Here is a 26,896-nt window from a genome sequence, read left to right on the forward strand (position 1 = left end):
CGAGTGTCGCCCACCGACAGAAAGACCGCAAGCTGCCCGCCACCGCCCGCAACTCCGCAATCTGAACGCCCAAATATCGAAGCAGCTCGACGACTGGATCGCTCAAGATGTTGGATGCATTCGAGATTATAACGACGTCGGGAGTGGTGCTATGGTCCAAGTCCTACGCTCCGGTGGGCACCCATGTCGTCAACAGCCTTATCAACGACGTTTTCATCGAAGAGAAGGTCCGACCGCAAGATGCAACGGCCGACGGCATTTCGCCTGCACATAGGAAGGAGAAATACACCATGAAATGGAGGCGCGTGAAGGAGTTTGGGCTTATCTTTGTGGTTAGTCGAAAAATTTATTGGTATCTGACATGATGCGACAGATGCTGATTCTCGCCAGGCCGTTTACCAGTCGCTGCTTCACCTGAGCTGGATCGACAAGCTCCTAGACAATGCCGCAACCATATTTGTCGATATCTACAAGGACCAATTGAAAGGCTCGCGATCGAGGGTAGTCGAGTATCCATTCGACAAGTATTTTGACCAGTTGATGCGGGAACTGGAAGACACGGCCGGTGTCACTGTCGAGGAGACTCCAGGGGCATTAGAAGAAGAGAAGAAAAATCCGCTTGTCGCGTCTGACAATGGAGGTCCGCCTCCGCCGCCTGTTCCTTCGCTTCACAAAGGTATGCTACACTTGTGTCCAGTCAAGATTAGTACTAACTATTGAGAAGCGCAGCATCCAGCTGCGCAACCAGTGGCGACCTCGAATGAGAGCTCGCCCTCTCCGACTCCTGATACATCCAGATCCTCCACTCCTCTTGCGAATCACATTCTTCCCGCAAAGACCGGTCCCGGCGGCCGGGTTTCTCGCCGGGCACGAAAAGCTGCTCACGCAAATGCTAATGTTTCCTCCGGAGATGAGAGCGTAACGAAGGGTAAAAATACCAAGGCCGGCGGGAAGAAAATGCGAAAATGGGACGCGGATGGCCTTATAGATGAAGATTCCGGTGAAAAGCTGGATTACTCTGCGGCTTCTGCAGGCGACGAGGCCTCAGCTCCAGCAGTGGAAGATGTGGCGCGCGATTCTTGGGGCCGCAAGACTGCCAACGGCCAGTTTGTCCTGAAAGATCTGGGTGACGAAGTGCACTCGATCCTCGACAATGCGGAAGCTGAGAAGGCAAAAGCCAGCTCATCTACTGGCGTTGTGGGGTCGAGCTTCAACGCCATCGGTGGTCTGTTTCGCAATATCGTTGGCGGCAAGACTTTGACTGAAGCGGATCTTGATAAACCTCTGAAGGCGATGGAGGACCACTTGATGAAGAAGAATGTGGCCCGCGAGGCGGCCGTACGTCTGTGCGAAGGTGTGAAGCAGGAGCTCGTAGGAAAGAAGACGGGCAACTTCCAGAGCGTCGATGCGGCACTGAGGGCGGCCATGGAATCTTCATTGCGAAAGATCCTGACTCCTACTTCGTCGTTGGACCTGCTGCGCGAAATCCAAGCGGTCACAGCTCCGACGAACAAGCAGCAAACGCCTCGCCCCTATGTCATTTCGATTGTCGGCGTCAACGGTGTTGGGAAGTCGACGAATCTGAGCAAGATATGCTTTTTCCTCCTGCAGAACAATTACCGTGTGTTGATTGCGGCGTGCGATACTTTCCGATCCGGCGCTGTGGAACAGCTGCGCGTGCATGCTCGGAATTTGAAGGAGTTGAGCGCTCGCGAGAACGTGGGCGCGGTAGAACTGTACGAGAAAGGCTATGGCAAGGATGCAGCCAATGTGGCTAAGGACGCCGTGGCCTATGCGACCGCCAACAAATTTGACGTCGTCCTGATCGACACTGCGGGACGCCCCCACAACGACCAGCGCCTGATGTCTTCGCTAGAGAAGTTCGCCAAGTTCGCGAACCCGGACAAGATTTTCATGGTCGGGGAGGCGCTCGTGGGGACGGACAGTGTGATGCAGGCGCGCAATTTCAACCAGGCGTTCGGCCCTGGACGGAACCTGGATGGGTTTATCATTAGCAAGTGCGACACGGTGGGCGACATGGTGGGCACGCTGGTCAGCATGGTCCACGCCACGGGCATTCCGATTGTGTTTTTGGGCGTTGGACAGCATTACGGTGACCTGCGAGGGCTGAGTGTGCCGTGGGCGGTAGGATTGTTGATGAAGTAGCAAGCAATCCTATACCACGGTCAACCTGACGTTCTCTCCTTTTTATATATCATTACCCCAGTCTCTATAACTTGGAATGAGAAATGAATCGAATCATTACACGGGGGTTGGCTCTCTTCGCCATATTGATGAGGTAGCTAGCTCGCCTAGCATGATGTACTGTATATACATACACCTGATATCTAATTCTTGCTTTTTTTCTGTTCAAGCATGGATTTCCTTCCAAACAATAAACCTGAAGACTTGCGTATGTGATAGGATCATGTGATATTAACGTGCCACGTGATGCCCGGCCATCAACGACCACCCATGGATATACTGTCCATGGCCATATCTAACAACCACTGTATTTTAAAACCCTTGACTTCCGTTTTGCACATTGTCACGTGGCTGTAAAAAGCACGCCACACCAAATCCACGAAATATGATATGCCTAGCCCCTATTTTCAGCGAGAGATATGTATCAGCGAGGGAGACAAATATTACTAAGGGACAATAATAATAGCAAGAACTATATAACATGGAATACAAGCAGGGAGCCCGCTTAGAGAGTAGATAATTAAACACTACCTAATCAATACAATACAAGGAATATAGTGAAGAGAATATCGTGAGGAATTCCAGGGCATAGAACAGGAATTTTCAAAGTCCATATCCGACCTGTAAGGCTTGTGTTGATTCAAATCCATTCCAGACACTTCGCAGCTGATCAACCATATTCCTTTATTGTTATTTATCTTTTCTTTTTTAATTTTTGATTTAATTCGATCGGTGGATAAGCGGGATATTCGGCCAGAATACCGAGTATACCTCTTACCTAAGGTATGACGTAGGTGTATGTATGTATGTATGTACCTAGTTCCGGCAAGCTGGGCTGGGCTGAACTGAAAAGAAATCGCATGCTCAGGCGGCTGTCCAGACTCGATCAGATTACGAGATCCTCATCAATCAATAATCGGCACGAACTTGCCATTAGGACGTAACCTATCGATAAGTAAATTTAGCTATTATTATGGCCCTTGCTTCGCTCGTTGAATTAGGTAAATTGTCACGGATGGACGGGGTAATTAGTAATGTACTCCGTACTGAGGTTTAGATAGGGCTGCACTAGGCACGGAGACTCCGTAAGGGTCCTAATTTAATTATCCGTTAGCGTGTGGAGAGTCCCGTCGATATCTCGTATCTACCTAATTCTGGGGGTCGAATGAAGTATACCGTATTTAGGTACTAGGTAGGCTATGTCTTAACCTGGAACTCTATGCAAACCACAAAGTACCTATAGTGTATACAGACAACTCTAGCAGCATAGATTCAGGAACATTCCAACAGAATCTGATCAGGTCTTTGACTGATTACTCAGAAACTACTAGCTGACTACCTACTTACCTAAATAACCTAATTTGAGATGGATATGTGTGTGTGCTGACAATTCGGCAATGCATGGATACACAACTTACATCGTCTCCTATCCATTTTACTGGAAGAAATTTTATATGTGAATATGACTCAGATTGTGTACACTAAAACTCATCTATATTGAATTTTCTTTTTTTCTTTTCCCCTTCCCCATTCGCACTGCCACATTCCTGAGAAAAGACAAAAAAGGACAAAAAAAGTAAGTTACAGATCTTCAACACAACGATACCTATTCCTACTCCTACTCCTACTCCATATCTAGTCTATATATGCAGCGATGCTATTCTAGTGTGTTTATTTTTGGCTCATTCTGTTGATCAATCTGTAAAAGACCATCACTTTTATGCCGGCCATGGTGATCATGGTTTACCGTCCACGGTGGGAGGCGCGTCCCAATGTCGCAGCATATGACGCAGGGCTCGGGTCCACTCCTCAATGCACGCGTTGGCCAGCTGATTGACATGTTCAGGCGACGGCTGGATTCCTCCCCACATCTGCGGTCTGGCGGCTAGCTCGCGCGCGTGTTTGGGGATGAGGTTCCTTTAAAGAAAGTCATCAGTCAGTCTGGAGCCTCGTCAAATTGATAGACAGTTACAGATCACTGAGTTGATTAACTGTCAGGACTGGATTTGACGTAAGTTTGCTACTCACATCTTCTCAATCTTCACCAGCACCAGCCAGCAATAATTCCAGCTACGCGAGCTCTCCGGATCGCCCACGACCAGCATCTTGGCCTCGTCAAGACACTCAGAGCTGAAGGGGTAGTTGCGGGTCAAGTTCCGCAGCTCGCTCAGCAGATTGTTCGAAGTGACGTAGTGGTACCAGGCCCTTGTCATGGGCTCCGTCACCTCCGCCGTGTCCATGTGCGCGAAGATGCGCTCGACGCGACGGAGATCCGTGATGTTGTTGATACGGTGCGTGCGGAGGGATTCAATTAGCTGGTTGACGTCGTGCTGCATGTTGTCAATCAGGGGGGAAAACACCGGTGCTGGGGTGGTATATGTAGTTGTGATAACCGAAACGGGAGAAATCAAAACAGGAGATTTGTAGCAGAGAAATTCCTCACAGAAGAGAATTATTTTTTTTAAAAAAAAAAGAAAGTAGATAGAAACAAGAGCTCTTCAAGTGAAGCTCGCCTTTACGAACAATGTACAGAAGAGAAATAAATCGAGGGGAAAAAGGGACAGGAATACATACATATATAAACCCCGGCACAACCTCCTCGGTAGCTCTAGGAGGAGTAAAAAACCATACTAAATTAGCCTTCCGCAGACATTGAAGGAATATCAAATCTAAAAACGAGAGAAATTAGGTAAGTTTTTGGAATGATTTGTCAACTTACGCAGGATTATCACGCGGTGTTGTTGCCGAACACCTCGCCATGGCCGAACACTCCGATCCGGATTTGATGCCGTCTGATCTCTCAACTAACTACGTAACGGGGGCTGAATGAAGAGGAAATCTCGTAAAGGAGCTGAACTCTCGGGTTCGATAATAATTCAATAATGGATCGGTGGTGTGTGCTTGTATGTATGTACCTATAGGAAGGGGTCATCGTTAACGAGTATTTACGATATTGGCCACCACTGCCACAACCAGTCCATTCGTTGGTTTGAAGAACATGACTGATTGCTAGTAAGGACAGACAGAAAGAAAGAAAGATCGGCAATCTTACCGAACTTGATGATCGAAGATCAATGAAGTTGATACTTTGATATCCGGGTTTGCCACACACACTTTCTCACAACTATATTAAATGAATGTCAGTTGATTTGGAATTAATGCATGAGAATTGCCACTGCGGTCTCATTCATGATATGTCGAATGATCAGGGCAGTCACCTACAGGGAGAAAATTCAATGACTATGTGCCTGGGTCCGTACTCAATGGTTGACGCACAATTCAGAAAGGTGCGCAGGAAGACTGGTGAAAAGACAGAGAGGTTTGATGAAGTAAGTCTGATAGCCAGGATCAAGCAGTGAATGCTGAGGTCGACACTCAATGCAAAGATATCCTCTTGGGAACAGCAAGATCGATATATTTATATATCTCCAACTCCAGACGGTCAATTGTCAATTGTCTCTTATGAGTCTTCTCAACCTCTCCGTCCATGCATAACCGAGGTCGAGAACGATAAACCCTTCGATCTGATACAAGCCCTAGAACGTGTGAAATCCGAGTGATGTATCATCTGGCCCCTACTCCTGAGCAGGCAGCGTCGTGCTGTCCACAACGAAGAGGAGCAATCATTTCCAAGATGATGTCTGAATAGTCAACACCAGAAACAAGACCCAGCAATACGTATATACATATTTGATAAGCATGCTCCGAGGGCCCGGAGTGCCCATGATGTTGATACCAGACTCGGTGCGTTTTCCGAAAAGGGGAATAATGACACTCTGGGATCTGTCACCGTAGCTTTTACTTCTACTTCATTTGAGCTTATTCGAATACAGCCGTGATAATGCCTCGGTAATTAAGCGAGTTTCATTGGACAGGACAATATTAATCGCACTGTAATTTTTTCCTCTAAAAGATTGACAGGACATCATTGCCTACGAAAGGTAATAGGTAGTGTGTAGTATGTGGCTCAGGACGTAAGCAGCGGGCTGAGAGCGTTGCGGGCGCACAGCCACTCCGCTCCAGCAGTGGCCCCAAGGGAAGATTGATTACGTAGGTACGTGGGAAGATAGGTAGCCATGTACTAGATCTTGCATCGGGGCCAGAATTCATACGAGATGGGCGAGCAAAGATAGGAACTAGAGGTATAGTTACTCCAGACTTTCCCCACCAGATCATCCCAAATAGGAAATAGTTGATTCTATAATAAACTCTAAGTATCTGCTTTATACCAATTCGAATTAACTGACAATATAATATGTACTATTGAAAATACGTATCTCATATGAATTGGATTTTCTGTCACTTATTCTTTTAGGCTATATTGTTATAAAACTACACTCATATAAAATTAGATAACGTACTAATTTAGGGCTATATTCCTTCAGCCCTAGGGTGATTAAGCCACAATATCAACTATTATCGGGAAATTACTCCATATGTCGGGTTAAGAATTTTGACTTTAGCGGCGTCGATGATCCACCCTTCAGCCCTCTTGCTACTCCGTACGAAGTACTCCGTACACTACCCCTCAGGCTTGCTGAGTGGCGAAGACCACGACATTCCTACCCTCAGCATGGAAACTGATATAATCAGCATCGAAAGCCATCGAAAAGGCATCCATTCTGGACAACGTAATACGGAATCCCCCGATGATGTCGGCCCGATGATGCAGGGTGCAAAAATAACGAGGTGACAGGTCCCCGTCAGCACTAGCCCGATAGCCGTTTTTAACTACATGTAACACCCCGGTCCTTGCATTCTTCGATCAATTTATGAGGCTTATTACTGCATGGTGGATCGACCGTTGGACTATTAATAATCAGGTGTTTTTTCCGTCGCCGGAAATAAATAGGGTTCTAGTTCATTATCATGATAGGATAGCTGACAAATACCGGTCTCTTCCCGCGTGGGAATGACATAAATTAGATTACGCAGATGTCGTAACTGTCATCAGTTGTGTGTTTGGAAGACATCACTAATACGGAGTACGGAGTAATGGATTAGCATCGGCCTTGCCGGTAGGAGTTCATGACGCTTACGAAATCCGATCACACTGCAACGGATGAGATGGATCTTTGGTGAGATCAGGATTGTAGTAACCTGGCCACCAGCTGAGAGCAGAAGGAAGGATGGATTAAAGGAATTGACTCCACTTTCTGATATAGGTAGTATGTATAGTATGCCATCTGTGTGGGATCGCCCAGACTCTATCGTCTGTCATCCACGAGTTTATTTTAATCTTATATGCATATGATCTCAAAGAAGAATATCCTCATTTCTGAAACAGCACTTGCATACACTTTGTTTCTATAATAAACACGTCTTGGAGACTAGGCATTTCCAAGACCGTTATTGGAGGCAGATTTGTAGATGTAACGCAGCGTGGCAACTGAAAATCACTGGATTCACGCCACTCGATTACGATCCAATCCTCTGATAATCGAGAGGCCGAAATGCGGTTCTTCCGATGCGAATCCTTCTGATACCTGGCACGGAGATAGCTGCTTCCGGCTCGGGCCGCCTAATCAGATAAGATGGATGAGTCAGCCATTGCGGCACCTTGTGACCTTTGCACCTTGCACCATCCCATTCCCAACCTCCCACCTGATCGTCCTGGAATTCCAACAATCAATCCTCCCGAGGAGGATGCTGATTCCCTCGAAGAAGATCCGGGTTCGACGCGCCTTTCGGCGTTGATCACGACCCCGACTCCAGCTGGCCATCCAGGCCGTCATAACCGTCGACACGCGAGCCGTCTGCCGCCTGCCGCCTGCCGCCTGCCGGAATTGACGTGACGAAAGCTCGCCTGGGAGGGCTCATCGTTGTCTAGTAGAAGAAGATATTGTAACTCCTTTGTTGTCAACAATGGGAGCCTCCTCCCCATTGAACCGATGGCGGTCCTCCACGCAGCATTACCACACCTTCGCTACCCCTCCGCCGAAGTCGCGTGGCCGTCCACAGTCCGGTCAACCCGGCTCCTCACAAGATGGCTCGACCTTGGTCAATGACGGATCGGAGAGTCCGTCGCAAGCGCCGCTCCCGAAGAAACAGATGGCTGTGCTGGCCATGATTGCCCTCGCGGAGCAGACCGCCCTCAACTCGATCAGTCCGTACCTCCCTGACATGGCGTCGACGTTTCCAGAGGTCCACGACCGAGAAGTCGGTGTCTATGTCGGAACCATTGCCTCCGCATTCGCCCTCGCGCAATTCGTGACCAACTACTTCTGGGGTTGGCTGTCAGATCGGGTGGGCAGGAAGCCTGTCATACTCATCGGGACCATCTCCACGGCCCTCTGCTTCGTCGCGTTTGGGTTCTGTAGGACATTGTGGCAGGCCATCCTGGTGCAGGCCTTGATGGGCATGGTCAATGGCAACCAGGGCTTGGTGTCGACCTGTCTGGGGGAGATCACGAACCGGAGCAACCAGTCCCGCGCGTTTACGTATCTTCCAGTGCTCTACGGCATTGGAGGGATTACAGGGCCAGTCTTGGGTGGGTTACTGGTCTTCAAGCACAACCCGTTCGACAAGAGCGAACCCAATTCATATCCTTATCTCCTACCGAATTTGGTGTCTGCCATCATCCTGATGATCGACTTCGTCATTACGGGCATCTTTCTGGAGGAGAGCCTTGAGGAAGCAGAGTCGCTTCCGAAGTTCAGTCAGAAAGTGCGAGATTTGTTTAGCTGGCTATGGCAATTTACCAGCTCGCATCGTCCCACATACCTGCGAGCTGATCACCGCTATCAGCAGATTCCCACGCGTCCCCGTTCCTCGAGCGACGCGACCCGAGACAGTGAGCTGGACTCGGCGTCGGAGGCCTCTGAGACGAACCATCATCCCCACGAAGAGCTGACCCGGGAGGAAATCTTCAATCGCGACACGGTCCTGCTGCTGACCACGTACTTGATCTTTGCGTTGGCCAACGTCTCGTTCAATTCGTTATACCCGATTTTCGCCCAGGCGCCGGAGCCGATCGGGAGGGCGCTGACCCCGCAGGAAATCGGGCTGTCGTTAGGATTTTCTGGCGTCGTGACGATCGTCTTCCAGATCTGCATCTTTGGCCGGTTGCGGGACAAGATGGGGAACAAGTGGTCCTACCGCGCCGGCCTACTGGGATTCGTCATCTCGTTTGTCCTGATGCCGTTTATCGGATACAAGAGTAAGAACAAGCAGCATCTCACGGGAAAGTCGGCGTTGCTGGTGGTGGAGCTCTGCTTTGTGCTGTTGATTAAGACTGTTGCCGCGGTAGGCGGTCTGACCAGTGCACTTTTACTCGTAAGATCCCTTCCCCCCCCCCCCCCCCCCCCTTTTTTTTTTTTCACTCTCAGGCCTTTACTAAAGCGTATGACCAGGTCACCAACTCCGCTCCCAACCACTCCGTCCTGGGAGCCCTGAACGGTCTCGCCCAGACTCTCTCAGCGGCCGGCCGCGCCGTCGGCCCATTCTTATCAGGCGGTCTCTTTTCACTAACATCCAAGTACGGGAAGGAAGGCGAACTCCTCGCCTTCGGCGTCTTTGCCGCTGTCGCCTTTCTCGGCTTTGTCCTGAGTTTCGGCATCCGCTCGCCGAATCTGGAAGCTCAGGGCTGGACCAGCGACGACGAAGAGCAGGATAAGTCGGATGAGGAGGATAGCCATGATTAAGCGAGTCGTTAGTGGTCGTTAAAGATGTGAGTATTATATCATTAGATTAAAAAAATATCAGAGAAAGAAAAAGGAATGAGTCAATTCAGCCTCTAGCCAATTGACTTGGCTGGAAGAGAAAAGAGCATCGTTGATATTGATGGATTGATTCATGGATGGATGGGTGAGTATGATGGGCATTGGATATGATATGATGGATATGAATGATCGTGATCGTACGGATGGATTTATATTATTATACACTTGGTCATGAAAAGGTAAAAAAAGAAGAAAAAGAAGAAAAAGAAAAATGAAACGCGTCACTTCTCTTGTTTGCTCTCTCGCATACTCTCTCTCTCTCTCTCTCTCTCTCACCTTTTCTTATTTTTATTGTATCAGGATCAGGATCAGGATTGTGACTGTGTAGATACCTACCTTACCTACAGTACTACCTACCTAGGCATATCATGCATGCATACATGAATACATGCAATTCATGAACTTAAGTAAATGCAATGAAACGGAACAGAACGAGAGGAATGAGAGGAAATGTGATAGATTAGTACAGTAGATATCAATTAAATAAAATAAAATTAACTTAAAAAATGTCGAATGGATAGCAAGAACAAGAAAAAAAGGTAAGAATAAAAAAAATAGAGGTATTTCCTGGAGGTAGATAGATAGATAGGTAGATCACATTAGATAGATGGACCACAATTAGATGTGACCACAAACAAAAAAAAATCTCAAGTACATGTGTACATTACAGTTACGGTTATAGGCATGGAACAACCATATCCACTGGTACGAATGTATATATAAAAAAAGAATGAATTGCTTTGTTTCTATTCTAGCTATCGATACATTATGCATAGATCATAGGTCATGGTGGTCGTACATAGACATATATGTCATGTTTTTTATTTAAACCCTACAAGGAGACAACGTGCTTCATGGGTAGGTACTACACCCACTCAACAATATACAGAAACGCCTCGCCCATATACCCATTCAACGGCAATCCCTGCGAAAACTCAATCAGCTCCTCGTTCGGCACCGTGAGCGCTTCGAACCGCTCTTTCTCGCCGCCGCCGCCACGCGCTTTCACCCGCCGGGCCACCGTCTTCTTCATCATTTGCTTGCCCGGCGCGACAATTAGGTAGATCGGCGCCGACTGCGCCATGGGTGTGATGCAGACGGATTCTTGCTGCGATGGCGTGAGCCAGTCGCCTGGAGCTAGACGTGGACTTCTTGATGAAGAGGAGGGTGTTGGTGTTGACGATGGCGATGGCTGCTGCTTCTTCTGGTGTCGGGATGAGGTGACGATTGGAGGTGGTTGTGGAGGGACGACGTCCGAGTCCGACTCGGTTATGTTGCCGACGATGGTGTAGCGGATGTCCGCTTCGACGGAGAAGACGAGCAGCGTGTTGACGGTGGAGCTCAGTTTCATCCGGAAAGTCGTGAAGTTGCGCGGATCGAGGTACACCGTGTGACCGGCTGTGATGCCGGGAGCGGCGCCATTGTGCTCGCCGGGTACGATCATGCTGACTGCGTCCTTCTGCACCGGGGATGGACATCTCGGCGTGATGGCGACGGACTTGGACTCACGGAGCGTGACTGACGTGATACAGGACGGTTGATGTGTTTGGCGACCTTTGTCGTGGCAGGCTTCGCTGCAGAAGCGGACAATGTGACATGCTGGAATCCTCATTTATTAGCAACAGATTCAATTTATTTGTCCTCCGGCAGAGACTTACTGCTGCATAAGCAAGAAGTGTTGGATTGACAGGTAAGACACGGCCCTTCTTCGAACAAGCTCCATGCCCTCCGTTCCGCTGTGAGAACCTCCCGCCGATGAATAAGGTCCGTCACCCGTTTGCGAGCGTACTCCATTCGAACTCGAGCCGGGTGGTCTGGAGGCGTCTTGTGCGCGAGTTGCAGGAGCCGTCCATACGACTGGATCGCTTTGTCCAGGGACCCTAAATATTCCAGGGAGACACAGAGCCCGCTAAGGGCATCGAACGATTCTAGGGAATCAGCTCCCTTGATGGCGCTGAACTCCTCGAAGAGAAGCTCGAAAAGCTCGCACGCATCTCTGTTCAGTCCCGCATTCATGTACGCTCGGCCTAACCCTTGGAGAACCCGCAAGTTATCCGCCAGCCGAGAACGGCGATAGTGGTCAAGAACATGCTTAACCTCCGGTGGAAAGTCAAAGTTGCTCGATTCTTGCACGTATCGAGTAATTGCATTGCGGGTCAGCGGACTGTCGATGCCCACCGCAGTCTTGCAATGGGGGAGCATCTTTCGCAGTACGGTGAGAGATTGGTCGTTCAAGCCAAGCTTGTGATACAACATGGATAAGTTGTTCATTGCATTCAGCGTACTCTCGTTCTGAAGTCCGAGAACAGTTTCAAAAGCAGGCACAACCTCCTCAAACAGGACGAGAGCGGATTCCAAATCACCGAGACAGATTTTGATCTTGGCCAGTTCCTGCATGGTGCCTAGAGTCTCTGGAGCGTGCTGCCCAAGGACCCTCAATCGACCAGCGAGAGCACGCTCATAGAGTTCTGCGGCCTCCGTTGCGTATCCATCTTGTTCGCACAGGATCGCTAGATCATTCAGGATGGTAAAATTGGGCGGATAGTCCCGACCGTACGCCCTTCTGTATATAGCTAATGCTTGCAGATAGCACGACTCCGACTCCCCTGCCAGGCCAAGACTGCTATACGCATAACCCAACCGATGCAGCACCCCTGCTGTTGACGAAAGGTCAATATCCATGGTTGGATTTTGGCGAAGGATGTCTAGGATCTCGCGATATGCTGCAATCGCGGCTTTCGGGTGGCCTTGTTGGAGATTCATCTCAGCGCGAGACTGCAAAGCGCCGATTTTCGTTCTCGTCGCTGTGGAAGAGAAATCCCTGCTGATAATCGAGTAGATGTAAGCTACCAGCTCCATCGGGAGTATACGCTGACGCCCGGAGACATCTTCGACCACAGCTCCGTCTGAAGTCATACGTAGGTGAATGAAGGGGCTGCGATTGGATCCTCCGGGTTCCTGTTCACCATCCTGAGTTGCCGGAATGTTTGAGGGCAAATTAGGGCCTGGTGACTTTCTACCATCCTGTTGCTCACTCATTCTGCGGCTGGTGCGGCTTTCACTTCTCGACGAGGTGTTTATACTCTTGCTTCCTTTCGATACGAAGGAGAATCTGACAGCGTTTTCTCTTTTCAGCAGCTTTCTTGGTTGGCTTGCTCCAGATTCTGATCGTGACAGCCCTAAAAGAATGTAAATTGAGTGGTTACAAGAAGGATAGGTTCTATCTACTCACTTTTCGGTAGTTTGAAACCGAGGACTGCTCGGAAAAATGAGTTCCTTCGAGGCCTTGTGTCTTCTTCTTTTGCTTCTGTTTGCAGATCCTTTGACGAAGGATCGTTGGTAGAGTCATCTGCCTCTTTTAGATATTTTTCCTCATCTTCACACAATGTTGTGGCGAAAAACTTGTCATCTGCATCGGGCGTAACTAAAAGGACGAAAATTTTAGACCACCATTACATTGGCATTCTGGCATATTTTTTTTCCCAGAGTTTCACTCACCTGTATCGGGCGTGTCTAACCAGGTGGTGAATTGCGCCACAGGAAAGTCAACAACAGTGTTCGGTTCAACCTCTTGAATGACGCCGTCTGCCGCATGCACTGATAGAAGTCAATAACTGTCCAACATAAATCCAAGAGAGCAATTCTTAGTACCTCTTTCCAAGTCTTCCGGAAGGGAAAAGCCGATTGCAACTAGTTCGCCATCGTCACCTTGGCCATATTCTTTGGCTAGTCAGTCCTGCAATCATACCTCAGAACTAGTGGAAACTCACTTCTTAAAGGCCAGGCGTTTAGAAGTCTTTGGGAGCTTCGTTTTGTCAGTCTCTTGATGACCGTTTCTGAAGCACTTGATGTGACTCTCGGCGTTGTGGGATAATGTTTGGCGCGCGGGTCACTAGAAGTTCTCTTATGACTGGGAGCTACAACCTCCTCACGAAGCTGTCGGAATTCCATGTCTTCGTGAAAATCGTAATGAAGTTTCAGCTCATATCTAGCATAAATATGAGTCAACTCCAAATGGCAAAATTCGATCATGGTCAAGAACTCACGGAGTGTCGCATGTACGCCCACATTGGAGACATATCAAGTTGTGTGTTGGGTCTGCCAATGACTTGTCAGATCCAAGCAAAAGACTAGGTGAGTCTGGGATCGTACGCAAGCTTTCGTGAGCGTCCTTTGCCTCATCATCAAAGAAGGTAGCGGGACATTTTCCGCACGGAACTCGAAGTCGATGACCATCAAGAGGAACTAATCTCTTTTCGACTCTGTAGCCCTTCTCCATAAGCCTGATAATACCAAAGGCAACGTTAGTGTAATTCTCCTAAGCAGATGATATCTAGATAGTACTTACCGATCCCGTATCATGACATAGACCACAATAGCCGCGCCGGGGCAGAACTTGGTGAGATGGTGTTGACTCAGCTCAGCCCTGGAGACTCGATCAGGATCCGACTCAATCAGAATGCGGAAAAATCGTACGTTGATGAGAATACAGCTTCACAGTTGCGGCAGAAGACGTCTTTCACTTCTGTTGCGTTGCCATCTTTGTCTGTCCGCGAAGGAAATTTTCGTAACGCATCCTGGAAAGTACGGATGTCCGATGCTGTCCCACCACCGCCTGCTATATCATCAATCCTCTGATCACCGGCAATAGAGCAAGTTCTGAAATGGGATCAAGGCCTGTACCATCGGGTGCGTTTCCCTTCCATTGCGAAAGGAGAGTGGTCGCCTGCAAAACGACTTTTCGGGGTCCATCTGGAGCACAAGCATTCAGAAACGCCCCAATTTCGGTGTCGCCGCTCCGGATCTCCCGCTGACGGTCGCTGTGAGATTGCCGGTGGATTTCGAACTCTCTCCTAAGCCCGAAGCATTAGCATTCAACGACAAAAGCAGGGCGTGGGCTTGAACAGGAATGACATCCTACCTATCGAAGAAGCGCTTCGGGCAGTGGTGGCATTGCATTATTGTCGAGCTTATAATAATTCCAGCAACAACTTCGTGGTAGTCGGAAACACGAATCCACCAGCAAAATGATCAACTAGGACGTTGTCATATTTATTCCCTTTGGGCATGTAACAGACCCTTCGCGGGTCCATGTCACTGTCTCATCCCGGAATCTCATCCCTGGAGAGCTCACAGGCAATGACAAGGCTCACATATTATCTCGCGAGCACCTGGATGACTGGGGCGAATTCTCCGCGTTGCCATCCCTCGCATCACCATCGAAACTAGCCGACGTCAGGGGATGGATCCGGATACGATGCAGTTCGGGCCACACGGGGGTTGCAGCTTGGCTGAATTGGGATTCCCGTGACGCCCACTGCTCTCGTCGACATGGTGAAAGCCCTCCAGGAATGGCGGAGGCCTGCGGGCATATCTGCGGTGATGGGGCTCTCAACGACGCGTCCTTGTTGAGGTGTCAGTATGCTTGGTATTCTTGGAAACCGCGCGCGATAAAGTTCCGCCACGATGCCCCCTTGCAGCCTTCCCCTCCAGAGCTTCGGCCACTGCCTTATGATGCTCGTCGTTCCACAACGTCCGCCGATTGTGTGCTTTGCACCTGTCATATTCTCATTCTTCGCTAGTGGCAACGCATGTGATGATGCCATGCTGTCACGCTGCTTCCAAGACATGGCTTTTCTTATTCTCATCCTCGCTCATGACTCGTAACATTGATCCAGTGATTGAATAGACAGCGTTCAACAAGGTCGAGGCAAACGGTTACCATTAGATTCATGTCCTCTCGGAGAATCGATCATCCTTCCAGCACGACCGTTCCGGTTGTCTCGACAGAAACTACTTGCTTATCGTCTTCTCCGTTGGCTGCTCCATCGTCCCTGCGGAGATCCACGCGGCACAGAAGTATAAAACAAAAGCGAACGAACATTTTGACCGGACCAATAAATAATCCACCACGGTGACAAGGTCCACAGCGCAAGGCTAACCATGTCGACATCCATTGGCTTCTCATATTCTTCAGGGAGCCACTCTCTGTCCGTTGATACTTGATCCATTATTATCACTCTGCTGCCGGTCATCTCCTTCACCGCTATGCGGCTTTTTCTGCAGTTCTTGTGGCTACATTTCGTGTCAAAACAGGTCTATTGCTGATTCTCCAGGAGTCCAAGTCTATTAGATGTAAGTTATGCAGTCTGACGTGACTGTGGAAATTACCGTTGCTGGACTCAGATTTTGTTTGCAGCCCATTGAACCCGAAGGTCCTGGACAGTCAATCATTCCAACCTTCTGCAACGGACGGGATTATTCGGCAAAAATAACAGCGAAGACGCCCGTAATTCCAAACGATCTTCTCTGAGCCATCACAACGCCAAGCACTACATTCTGTACCGCAATTGGCGAATGTCTGTTGCTGCCATTAATAATTTCCAATCCCGTTGAGCTCCAGTTAATAACAATAGTTTTAACTTTCCCCCAATCTGTCTCCTGCGAGATGACATGATGATGCGCATAAAATGGAAGGACTCAGCGATCATTACGGAGTACACTATCAACGATCAACTGCGCCATATGGCCCTTGAGGTGAAACTAGGATGGGTTTGGATCGAGGTCCACGAGAAAATCCCTGGTGGAATATTCAATCGACGAGGACCACGATGGACAAGATTCTCCGCATTCTTCGCCATATGAGGTTACAAAGCATACCCAGCACCCTTTGACCTCTCCACTCCAAGTTCAAGAACCGGTGCTCTGGAATAGAAGATGTCAACAGTGAGAACAGCTATATCAAACGGGTAAATGTGAGCAACAGGATTGAACTGGATGCGAGTTTTAGTAACCGAGCTCTCGACTTTCCTGTGCGCTGTGAACAATTCAGCAGAGCGGGGAAAACATATCCACATTGAACAACTTCGGTGGAGCCGCGATATCTCGATGGGTGGGCCTGCGGAGGCTGTCTTGTCACCCGCAGTTGGTCTGTATACAACACAATCCCAGTTCAGGAGAACTTGAGGTCGGTTCCCAGGAACAGCTACCCCAAACTACTCAGGACTTTCTCACAGGCGCTTCTTCATCTTCTTTCTCCCCCAGCTTAGTCTCTTCGTTCTGAACCGCCTCATAGCTTCTAGATAAACCTACTAGCTAATGGGATTTGGATCTTCATCTTCTCTCTCTCTATCTCTCCTTTTTTTTTTTTGAGTTCAGGTAGAGCGGACAACTTCATTGTTCCTGTGCTACTGACCGTTTGCCTTTTATGCTGTATGCTGTTGCATACGGCAGCTTGGGTCATATTGTCCAGGAAATTTTGCGTACCGACAGTAATTCCCAAAGATGAAGAACTTGAGAAACAAGGCATTCCTTGTTTTCCTTTAGTAATGATTGAGTTTGCATTGAATCTCGATCTCGCTGGGCTTTCCCTTTCCATCGATCTCCGCACATAGCTTGGCATCGCTTGTCATGGTTGAACCACGAACCCCGTTCTCATCATTCATAATTCATCATTGAGCATCATCGTCATCTTATTTTTTTTTTCATCAAGCCTTCCGTATGCAAGTCAATGGATGGTTTTGTTTTCCTGTTGTCGCGCGGACGTGCCAGTGACGTTTCCCAACGTCAGTCTTACGTCCGCATCATCCGACAACATCCCAATATGAACTCCGCGGTTAGATCAGCCATCCACTCGCGCGATGCCAATTCGTATAATTTGTTATATATTACACTGAAGGATCTTTGTTCGACCGACGGGTCAAGATCCTCCTCTAACCAGGTGCTTTCTAACAGGACCATAAATCACCACACATCCACAAAATGGCTACTACGGTTGCTGGCGGCCTCCACAAAGTGGAGGAAACTGTCCTAGCTACGAGATCCAAGGACAAGAAGCTGGTGGATCTCGAGCGCGACACCGTCGATGTGCAGACACAGAGCAAATTCACTACTGACCATGGAGTCCCGGTCAGCAACACAGACAATTGGCTGAGGGTATTGGACAACCAGCACACTGGCCCATCGATGCTGGAAGATCAAATTGCGCGGGAGAAGGTCAGGACCGAGTGTTCCAATTTCAACTAGGATTGCTCGTTCTAACGCAGGGGGTGCTAGATCCATAGATTTGACCATGAACGCATTCCTGAGAGAGTCGTGCATGCGCGTGGAACAGGAGCGTTTGGAAACTTCAGGCTGAAGGAGAGCGCTGCTGATGTTACTTTTGCTGGTGTGCTTACAGACACCTCGCGGAACACACCTGTGTTTGTGCGATTCTCCACCGTCCAAGGCAGCAGAGGCAGTGCAGACACTGTCCGAGATGTCCGTGGATTTGCCGTGAAATTCTACACCGATGAAGGTAATTGGGATATTGTTGGAAACAATATCCCCGTCTTCTTCGTCCAGGATGCGATCAAATTCCCTGACTTTGGTATGTCTACATCACATGCATATGATATGATATCAAGCTGACTGGGTCAGTCCACGCCGTGAAACCGGAACCACACAATGAAGTTCCTCAGGCCCAAACGGCCCATAATAACTTCTGGGACTTTGCCTTCATGCACTCTGAAATGACCCACATGTTCATGTGGGTGATGTCTGACCGAGCGATTCCACGATCGTTCCGGATGATGCAGGGATTCGGAGTGAACACTTTCAGCCTCATCAACAAGGAGGGAAAACGACACTTCTGCAAGTTCCACTGGATCCCTCACCTGGGCGTCAACTCACTCGTCTGGGACGAGGCCATGAAACTGGCTGGACAGGACCCGGATTTCCACCGCAAGGACCTCATGGAGGCCATCGACAACAAAATCTACCCGAAGTGGGACCTCGCCATCCAGGTTATCCCGGAAGAGAAGCAGGACGACTTCGAGTTCGACATTCTTGACGCCACCAAGATCTGGCCCGAGGACCAGGTTCCTCTCCGAGTAATTGGAGAACTGGAGCTCAACCGCAACGTCGATGAGTTCTTCCCGCAGACGGAGCAGGTGGCCTTCTGCACCAGCCACATCGTGCCCGGGATTGATTTCACCGACGATCCGCTCCTCCAAGGCCGCAACTTCTCCTACTTCGACACCCAGATCTCGCGTCTCGGAATCAACTGGGAAGAGCTGCCAATCAACCGCCCGGTCTGCCCCGTGATGAACCACAACCGGGATGGCAAGATGCGGCACAAGATCACCAAGGGAACGGTTAACTACTGGCCCAACCGATTTGATGCGTGTCCTCCAACGAAGGTCGAGGAAGGCGGGTTTCAGAGCTATCCTCAGAAGAGCGCTGGCTACAAGGACCGGACTGTGAGTCCGAAGTTCCGCGAGCACCACAACCAGGCGCAGCTGTTCTTCAACTCGCTTTCGGAGCACGAGAAGGCCCACGTTGCCAAAGCATTCAGCTTTGAACTGGACCACTGTGACGACCCCGTCGTGTACCACCGCATGGTGTTGCGTGTGGCGGAGATCGATCTTACACTCGCGCAGAAGGTGGCCACCATGGTGGGGGCTCCGACGCCCACGATCGCAGGCAGACAGAATCACGGCCGGAGGGTGTCTGGTCTCGCCCAGGTGGAGTTTGCACCCAAGATCCCGACGATCGAGTCGCGGCGCGTCGCCATCATCATCGGCGATGGGTTCGACCCTATTGCCTTTATGGGCATCCAGCGTGCTGTCGCGGCCGCGGGGGCATTGCCGTTCATCATCGGCACCAAACGCCAGCCGATCTACGCAGATGGGGAGGACAAGTCGTCCCCGACGACCAAGGGAGTGACGCCAGACCACATGTACGACGGTGTGCGCTCGACTCTGTTCGACGCGACCTTCATCCCGGGCGGACCGCACGTCAAGACGCTGGCGACGCAGAACGGGCAGATCCGGCACTGGATCGCGGAGGCGTTCGGGCACCTGAAGGCGATCGGTGCGACGGGCGAGGCTGTCGGGCTGGTCAGGCAGGTCCTCAGCGAGGTGAACGCGCTGCAGTTCGGCAGTGAGGATGGCGGCGTCGTCGAGTCCTACGGCGTGGTGACTGCTGCGGGGAAGCAGAGGCCCGAGAGTTTCAGGGAAGGGTTCAAGATATTGAAAGACGCGACCGACTTTATCGGCAAGTTCTTCTACCAGATTTCGCAGCACCGGAACTACAAGCGGGAAATGGATGGGTTGGCGGCGTGTGTTGCCTTCTAATCAGCGGCAGATTGAACAGATGAACAGACTTAACATTTAAGTATACGTAAGTTTAAGCGTACATGTAATGCATGCACCTATATGTTGTCACCATGTCTGTCTCCTGACAGATGAGACTGTGAATACATGAGTTGCTACCTGGCGGCCAACATCTGTCATGTACAGCGCGTTCCCTTCACCATTTGACCCATATCAATCATATCAGACCATACCATACCATACCCGACGACAACTTGATAATATGTCTATGTTGGCGCAGCCTATCGGATACCTGGTTCAGATTCACCAAGAAGTTGGAGCCATGGTGCCTCTTTTTTTGGCCGAGTCTGCAACACATCATACATATATATACTTAGGTATAACTAACTGCCCAGGCTGTCCGGTACGGTCTGGTCCCGCTTATTATTTACTATTCATGAGGAAAGAGTAATATAATTAAAATAATAGACTTATCTTATCTGTCAACCATAACAAGGAAGAGAGAGTTTGTAAAACGACACAAAAAATAGCATTATTTGTAATTGATCAAATATATCAAATCATACTGTACATACTGTACATACGCACATACATACACATATAATATACATGAAACAATTTCTTCTTTTCTGGATATTTGCATTTGCATTGCTGGTTTGCTCGCAACTTTGCAACCTTGAGGGATACCTGAATAATCGGAACAATCGAACAAACAAATGCGAGATATTTTCTTGCAATCGTAGATCGTACATATATATTCTCTGTACATACATACAGCCATACATAGATACATACATAGCGAGCGACTGGATGGTATGAGACAAGATTAAGAACAAGATAGGAAAAAGATAAGATAAAGAAACGGCAAGCATGAAATAGGAAGTAGGAAGTAAATAAGGGGTATCGATCGATAGAATTCGGTCAGGAGAGAAAGCAGAAAGTAAAAAGATAGAAAGAGAAGATTTGAGAGCACCAAAAAGAGGGGAAAAAAGAACTGAAGCCTTCGGAACTTTCATATTACCAAACAAACCAGACTAAATCAGACCAGACCAGATCACACCGTTATTGCCCTGCTTGCCCTGCCCCATCATGCAGAAATCAATCAAAAAGTCAAAATCCAAAATCAAACCAAAATCCTCGCTTGCTCGCAGCTGAAGTTGAAGTCGTCCCAGGATTAATCAATCGCCTTTGCCTTTCCCTTTGCCTTGACCAGAAACTCCATAAAATGAAACAGGAAACAGGAAACAAAAAAAAAAACAGGAAACAAGGGAGAAAAAGAAAGAACCAAATGAAAAAAAAAAACAAAATGAAAGAAACCAACCACCCCAAGTAGCTACCTACCATCATACATCAGACACCGAGACAGACAGAAGAGAATAAGGATGGGATATATATGAGATATGAGACAGGAGATGTGAGATCAGATAGATCAGATCAAGAAAGAAAAAGCAGTCGTGTCGGCAATGTATGCTTCGACGTAGGGCATATTTCATGTCTTATATATATCCTGCATGATTCAGCTCGTCACGCCGGGTGATTTCCTCACGCCCACCGCCATCCCGGCCCTCCATTCGATGTCGGCGGCGCAGCTCGCAGCGGATCGACAAGGCTATCAGTGCTGCTGTTGCTATTGCTGCCCCGCGAGTAAGTCCGCGTCATCCGCGAGAAGAGATGATGGGCCTTGCCGCGCTTCTTCCGTTCTTGCATTAGCAGACGAACTGCCGCCTCGGCGTCGATCGAGTCCCCCGTGTCTGTCATCTTCAACGCCCATTTGGCGTCGTATTCGCTGAAGCCGAGCTCGTTGACCATCAGGCGCATGGCTTTGTCGACGGGGTCGATGACTTCTGGTGTAAGCGGAGCTGGCGTTGGCGCTGGCGCAGTCTGTGGCGGGATGAGGTCCGGCTCTCGAGAAGAATAGCTAGTGCTCAAAACCTGGTCATCTGTCTCAAAGTAAGATTGGTGACGAGCTTGTGATTGCTGGGAATTGCGCCCTGCAATATCCTCTGGCCTCTGTGCAGGCGTGCCGCTCCGGTTCATGGCCGGTGATGGCCCCCTCGAGTCTGCCTGCACCTGCGCTGACCGGGGCGAATTCTGGACCGTACACCTCGACTCATAGGCCCGTGAGATCGCTTCTCGAAGGAACGACGCGCGACTGGAGCCGTATTGGGGCGGATCCCATTTCGTCAATCCCATCGCCTTGGCCTTGCGGAAGGTTGCTTCGGCCGAGTCTGTGGGACAGACCGAGCTGAGACTGACCAGCGCGGAGGGTCCCAGGGTGAGCACGTAATAAGTCCATTCCTCTGCAAGTAGAGTTAGTTTCGAACAGTTTTACTTTCCTTTCTTGCTGCTACTTACCAAGCATGGCCTCTTCCTTCACAATATCGCCCTCCGGGATGTCAAGATTGTCAAAGATGCCTGCCTGCCGCGCCTCAGCGCACTTGGCATGGACCGCCTGAAGCAGCGCGCCAAAGCAGTTCCAGATCTCGGTCATATCGTACAGCTGCTGCGCCGACAGTCCCGGTCCGTTCCCCCGTCCAAATCCGACCGGTGGATCGAACAGAACATTGTTCATGCTGAAGAACGGCTCGGCCAGCACGACAGTGGCACCCTTCTTCTGCTGGTTCGCCAGGTACCCGCCATTCAACCAATCGATCTGCCCGTTGATGTCGTTTTCGCGATTCTTGCCCGATCCGAAAATGCGGCAGAAGGTCCAGATCCGCCAGAAGGCTTCGTCGATTTCGCGCAAGCGGACTTCATCCCACCCCCCGAGGCCGCGGGCGGTGTCTGGCCGCAGGAACGAGCCGCAGCGGGCCAGGATGAGAGTCTTTAGCTTCACGAGAGTGAAAATATCGCGAGCATGATGGCGGAGGTACAGGGTGGGAGTGTATTCCGGCACCGGGGCGTCAGGGTCCTTCAGTCCGTGCCATTCCCTGCCCCATGGCGGGCTCATCTCGCGCAGCTCCCACGCCGGAGGATTCATTTTGAACAGGGCCTCCTTTATCAGCGGGAGTTCATTCTGCTTGAAAACACGGAAAAATTGCTTGTTCACAATCGCGCAGTTGAACAGGTCGTCCAGGGTGTCCACGTTCTGCATAATCGCCAGAATCACCTCGTCCGGGGTCCCAGGAGGCATTCTCAGGTTGACAATCTTGGATGGCCTGCGGGATCTGTTGATCGGTGAGCGGACATCCCCATCGAGTTCGAAGACTTCCGTCATCAGGTTCAGCTCGCTCAATGGCGGTCGTGCTTTCACCTGCGGCATTCCCATCCGATGCGTTTCCTGAGTCGACGTATCGGGGAAAAGATAGTCCAGTTTGCTGATCCCAATCACGATCTTATTTCCATCCGAACACGCTTCGTCGCTTTCCTCGATCGGCGAGTCAATGAAGAGCGTCTCTCGGACTTGGTCTGTCTCGGGAGTAGATGTGGGACGCTCGAGCTGGTCTGTCTGCAGTCGAGGTAATTGCATTCGCAGACTTCGCTCGGTTTCCGAGGATGATAACCTGGGGATATGGCTGCTTGTCATCAACGGGATGCCAAGTTGCTTCACAGCTTTGAGGGGAAGGAGAGTGGACCACTCGGTGTCGGCCTCCACGTCCTCCTCTTCGTCGAGATTCAAAGCCCGTGATATCTGGGTTTCGATATGCCGTTCCATCCTCTTGGCGGCGGCCTCGTCGGTTGAAGTCAATGAGTGAGCAGGTTTGTGGGATGGCGCCGCCTGCGTCTTGCGACCGAGTCCAGGAACCGGAATGGTGAAGCGGAACTTGCGCTTTGCAGGGCTCTTGGCTTCGTGAGTCGAGGTCAACGACTCGATGCTGACCTTCTTTCCCTTCTCCGGCTGGGATTCTGATCCGCTCTCGCTTCGAGAATGTGGCGTACTGGATCGGGTTGCATCTGTTTCGTCTGGCTGGTCTTCCGCACGGGTTTTCGCGATATTGAGGGGTGGAATCTCATCATCCCCGATGATTTTCGGAGCCTGAATGATAAGAATAGGGGACTCCTCCCCGCTCATGCGGGACTTGGAGATTTTGGCAAGCTCATCCTCCAGGTCCTCGGCTGCTTGAGATAACGTCGGCTCTCGGGAACGTCTCGAGATGGTTCTCTGCCCGGGGTTACAGGATTGAGGGCTGTGTTGGGAGGATGATGATTGAGGTCGAGAGTCCACTTCTATCGGAGGCTCCGGCAAGGGCTTGTTTTTCAGATCGGACAATAGTTTCGAGGTTGGCTGCCTTTCCTCCGGACTGTCATCGAAGACACCGGCGGCGACGGGGGAGATGATGGAATATCCTCTTGCCAATTGAGTGTCCAGGGCTAACCGGGGCGATCGAGGTCCGGCGGAAGGTGCAGAGCTCATGCTCGACCTGGGGGACCCGTGACTGTAGCAGGAGGACGCCCGATCAAAGGCCTCTTGTGACGACGACATCGAGCCTAGCCCGGGATGGTCCTCTGTGATGGACTCGAGGCTTTCGAAGATCGTGCTCTGGATGCCAAACGGGGGCCCCAGTTTTGGCAACTCCAGAGACAACGGCGAGACAATGGAATCGGGAGAAGAGGGCTTCAGACCGTTCTCAGAGAGTTCAGAGACGGGCGATATTAACGTAGACGGCTTGCGGGATGCACTAGACCGGACACGCATGAATTTGCCCATGGTTCCCCCGAGAGATCCCGTGCGAAGTACGGACGATGGTTCGTCGCGCTGGTCGCAGCTTGGAGGAGTTTCCGTGACCGAAGGAACATAGTCGAGGGCCGTCTCTGATCGCGAGAATCGGCGAAGATTGCACTTTGCGTCGGAAGGCGGTTGTTCAAAAAGCTGCCGCGTCATCTCGTCAGCCATGGGCATGTGGACGTCCAACAACGACCTCACAATTTCCACATTGCCTCGCTTTGGTCGCTGCTTCTTCTTGTGCTTGCTTCGCAGGGCAGCGAACGACATGGCTAGTGATGCTTGAGTCAGCGTTGTTTTGCAGTGTCTGATAGCCACTGAAATCACTGTAAAGAAATATTCACTAGATGACTGCTTTCTCGACAAGTCGCACTAACCTGGATAAGGAATTGAAGCTGCTCACTCGATTTCCATGGTCCGTTGAATTGAAAAGGAAGCTCAGATAGAGTCATCAAAGAGAGTTGCCATGATTGCCAGACAAAGGCAGAGACGTTTGCATGCGAGCGAGATGACAATGAGGATCTCCGTCAGCACTCGGATTAATGGGCAACCAGCGTACTAGTAAGTAGTCTTAATTACCGTGACACAAGGCAGCTCGTCGCGATTGGAGGCATCGCCAACAGCGGGCTTGCGGCCCCTGGCACACAGGCGACTGCTTTGTCCAGCAATCTTTGTCTTTGGGGGCAACGAGTGCGAGCGGGCTGATCGCTGGGCGTTGAAGCAGGCAGCTAAGGCAGGCAGGTAGCCTAGTAGTCCTGGCTAGTCGCGGGGGTTCTAGATGCCCCTCGGAGAGTTGCAGTTCGATGGGGCTGTGGAAGAAAGATTAACATAGCAGACTTAATCATGCCTGATTTTCTAGGACAAAAATGACTCGTCAGTCTTTGAGATGGTATCTTTATCTCGTTCGTACGAGTACATCGTCGTCGGCAAACAGTCTGTACTCGGACTCGATAGTACTGGAAAGAACCGCCGACTGTCCTCGCTACCTCTCTATCCAGGCTCTACGGAGCACTCCGGAGGACACTCCCAGTCCAGCCTCCAGGCAGGCCACCGGGCCATCATCGTACAGTAGCTGGGACCGGTTTACATCCGCAGGTTCTTTGCCCACTGCCCACTGCCCACTCCCCACTCCCACTGCGCAACTTGCAAGGGGCCAGATCCACGACCGGGCGTCTACAATGGGTCGGAAAATGTGACTGGTAACTGGCTGTCTGCCACCAATTAATTAATGCGTGAAGCGATCGACGGTTCGCTCCCCACCTGTCAGCCCCAAGAATAAAGAACCGCTTTATCAATCGGTACGGAGTCCGGAGTACTCCGTAGTAACTGAATGTTCGCGGAAGCTGAAATCCTCGACAAAGCTACAGGTTTATTTTCTACCGAGTTATTTTTGGTAGAGGCCGAAGGAGGCTGTGTAGTGTTGTACAGCCAGACTTGTCAGTTCCAGCCACACTTATCAGCGTGCAAACGAACAGACAAATCAGTGTGGAGTACAGAGTACATTCACCAGTCGAGAATGGTTAGTTTCGGCCATCCAAAACGGCCCCCAACTTGCATGCGCTAAGCCTGTCAGGGTGGATAACAGCGCAGCCTCAGGCAGAGTCTAGTTTTCTCGAACAATAGCATCCATTCGACCAGTAGAAGGGTGCAGATACCAACATTGCATCGTCTGTATGTACGGATACATGTACGTCAAGTGTTGGTGGAGTCAAGTCGAAGCCCGTCATTAATTAGGTACGGAAGGTTCTAAGATAACAACCACCTCGCAACAAAGCTCAATGATATCAATACAATCACTTGGCAACGATTGACCTTCATAGGTAAGAACTAAGATAGACTATTTATTAGACTATTTATATAGCTTACCTACATACATACAGAGTACAGTAAAGAAGTACCACCTAGGTAATGGGGCTGCTCCGTGGGTCTCATAATTCATATTGATATCAATATTATGTTGGAAGGATTTAGTAGGTAGTTACAGTTTATCTGCCTAGTAAGTTAACTCCAGAAGGATCTGTGACTTAATTGGTAGGTATGTACTCTGTATGGCAGTTATTTGGAGTTTTTATTTGAAATTGGCTCTAGGTAATTTTTTTTCCTAGACAAGAAATAAAAAAATAAAAAATAAAAAATAAAAAATAAAAAATAAAAAAATAAAAAATAAAAAAATAAAAAATAAAAAAATAAAAAATAAAAAAATAAAAAATAAA

The 26,896-nt window shown here is 49.8% G+C and overlaps 7 protein-coding genes across 7 annotated transcripts; 3 read left to right on the forward strand and 4 right to left on the reverse strand.

Moving 5' to 3' along the window:
* Positions 1–107: 107 nt before the first annotated feature.
* VTN77DRAFT_5412 (uncharacterized protein) lies at positions 108–2,166 on the forward strand (the record flags this gene model as incomplete). The annotated part of the gene is made up of 3 exons (XM_069421579.1): positions 108–332; positions 391–676; positions 725–2,166. 3 exons carry the CDS (start codon positions 108–110, stop codon positions 2,164–2,166), a joined length of 1,953 nt encoding a protein of 650 aa, XP_069281567.1.
* Positions 2,167–3,941: 1,775 nt separating this feature from the next.
* VTN77DRAFT_5413 (uncharacterized protein) lies at positions 3,942–4,541 on the reverse strand (the record flags this gene model as incomplete). Its single annotated transcript, XM_069421580.1, has 2 exons — positions 3,942–4,122; positions 4,234–4,541. The coding sequence occupies 2 exons, from the start codon at positions 4,539–4,541 to the stop codon at positions 3,942–3,944; spliced, it is 489 nt and encodes a 162-aa protein (XP_069281568.1).
* A 3,529-nt stretch (positions 4,542–8,070) lies between these two features.
* Positions 8,071–9,848, forward strand: VTN77DRAFT_5414 (uncharacterized protein; the record flags this gene model as incomplete). Its single annotated transcript, XM_069421581.1, has 2 exons — positions 8,071–9,480; positions 9,558–9,848. The coding sequence occupies 2 exons, from the start codon at positions 8,071–8,073 to the stop codon at positions 9,846–9,848; spliced, it is 1,701 nt and encodes a 566-aa protein (XP_069281569.1).
* A 943-nt stretch (positions 9,849–10,791) lies between these two features.
* On the reverse strand, positions 10,792–14,885 carry VTN77DRAFT_5415 (uncharacterized protein; the record flags this gene model as incomplete). The annotated part of the gene is made up of 12 exons (XM_069421582.1): positions 10,792–11,525; positions 11,585–13,105; positions 13,159–13,350; positions 13,425–13,523; positions 13,578–13,646; positions 13,697–13,914; positions 13,973–14,024; positions 14,079–14,209; positions 14,275–14,352; positions 14,403–14,541; positions 14,610–14,779; positions 14,848–14,885. The coding sequence occupies 12 exons, from the start codon at positions 14,883–14,885 to the stop codon at positions 10,792–10,794; spliced, it is 3,441 nt and encodes a 1,146-aa protein (XP_069281570.1).
* A 2,802-nt stretch (positions 14,886–17,687) lies between these two features.
* VTN77DRAFT_5416 (uncharacterized protein) lies at positions 17,688–20,041 on the forward strand (the record flags this gene model as incomplete). The annotated part of the gene is made up of 3 exons (XM_069421583.1): positions 17,688–17,921; positions 17,982–18,294; positions 18,345–20,041. The coding sequence occupies 3 exons, from the start codon at positions 17,688–17,690 to the stop codon at positions 20,039–20,041; spliced, it is 2,244 nt and encodes a 747-aa protein (XP_069281571.1).
* Positions 20,042–20,580: 539 nt separating this feature from the next.
* VTN77DRAFT_5417 (uncharacterized protein) lies at positions 20,581–21,036 on the reverse strand (the record flags this gene model as incomplete). The annotated part of the gene is made up of 1 exon (XM_069421584.1): positions 20,581–21,036. The coding sequence occupies one exon, from the start codon at positions 21,034–21,036 to the stop codon at positions 20,581–20,583; it is 456 nt and encodes a 151-aa protein (XP_069281572.1).
* A 526-nt stretch (positions 21,037–21,562) lies between these two features.
* On the reverse strand, positions 21,563–24,953 carry VTN77DRAFT_5418 (uncharacterized protein; the record flags this gene model as incomplete). The annotated part of the gene is made up of 3 exons (XM_069421585.1): positions 21,563–22,320; positions 22,376–24,830; positions 24,885–24,953. 3 exons carry the CDS (start codon positions 24,951–24,953, stop codon positions 21,563–21,565), a joined length of 3,282 nt encoding a protein of 1,093 aa, XP_069281573.1.
* Between the last annotated feature and the right edge of the window lie 1,943 nt (positions 24,954–26,896).

Source organism: Rasamsonia byssochlamydoides (genome assembly GCF_041956645.1).
Source record: "Rasamsonia byssochlamydoides strain NRRL 3658 unplaced genomic scaffold VTN77scaffold_4, whole genome shotgun sequence".
NCBI classification, from domain to species: domain Eukaryota; kingdom Fungi; phylum Ascomycota; class Eurotiomycetes; order Eurotiales; family Trichocomaceae; genus Rasamsonia; species Rasamsonia byssochlamydoides.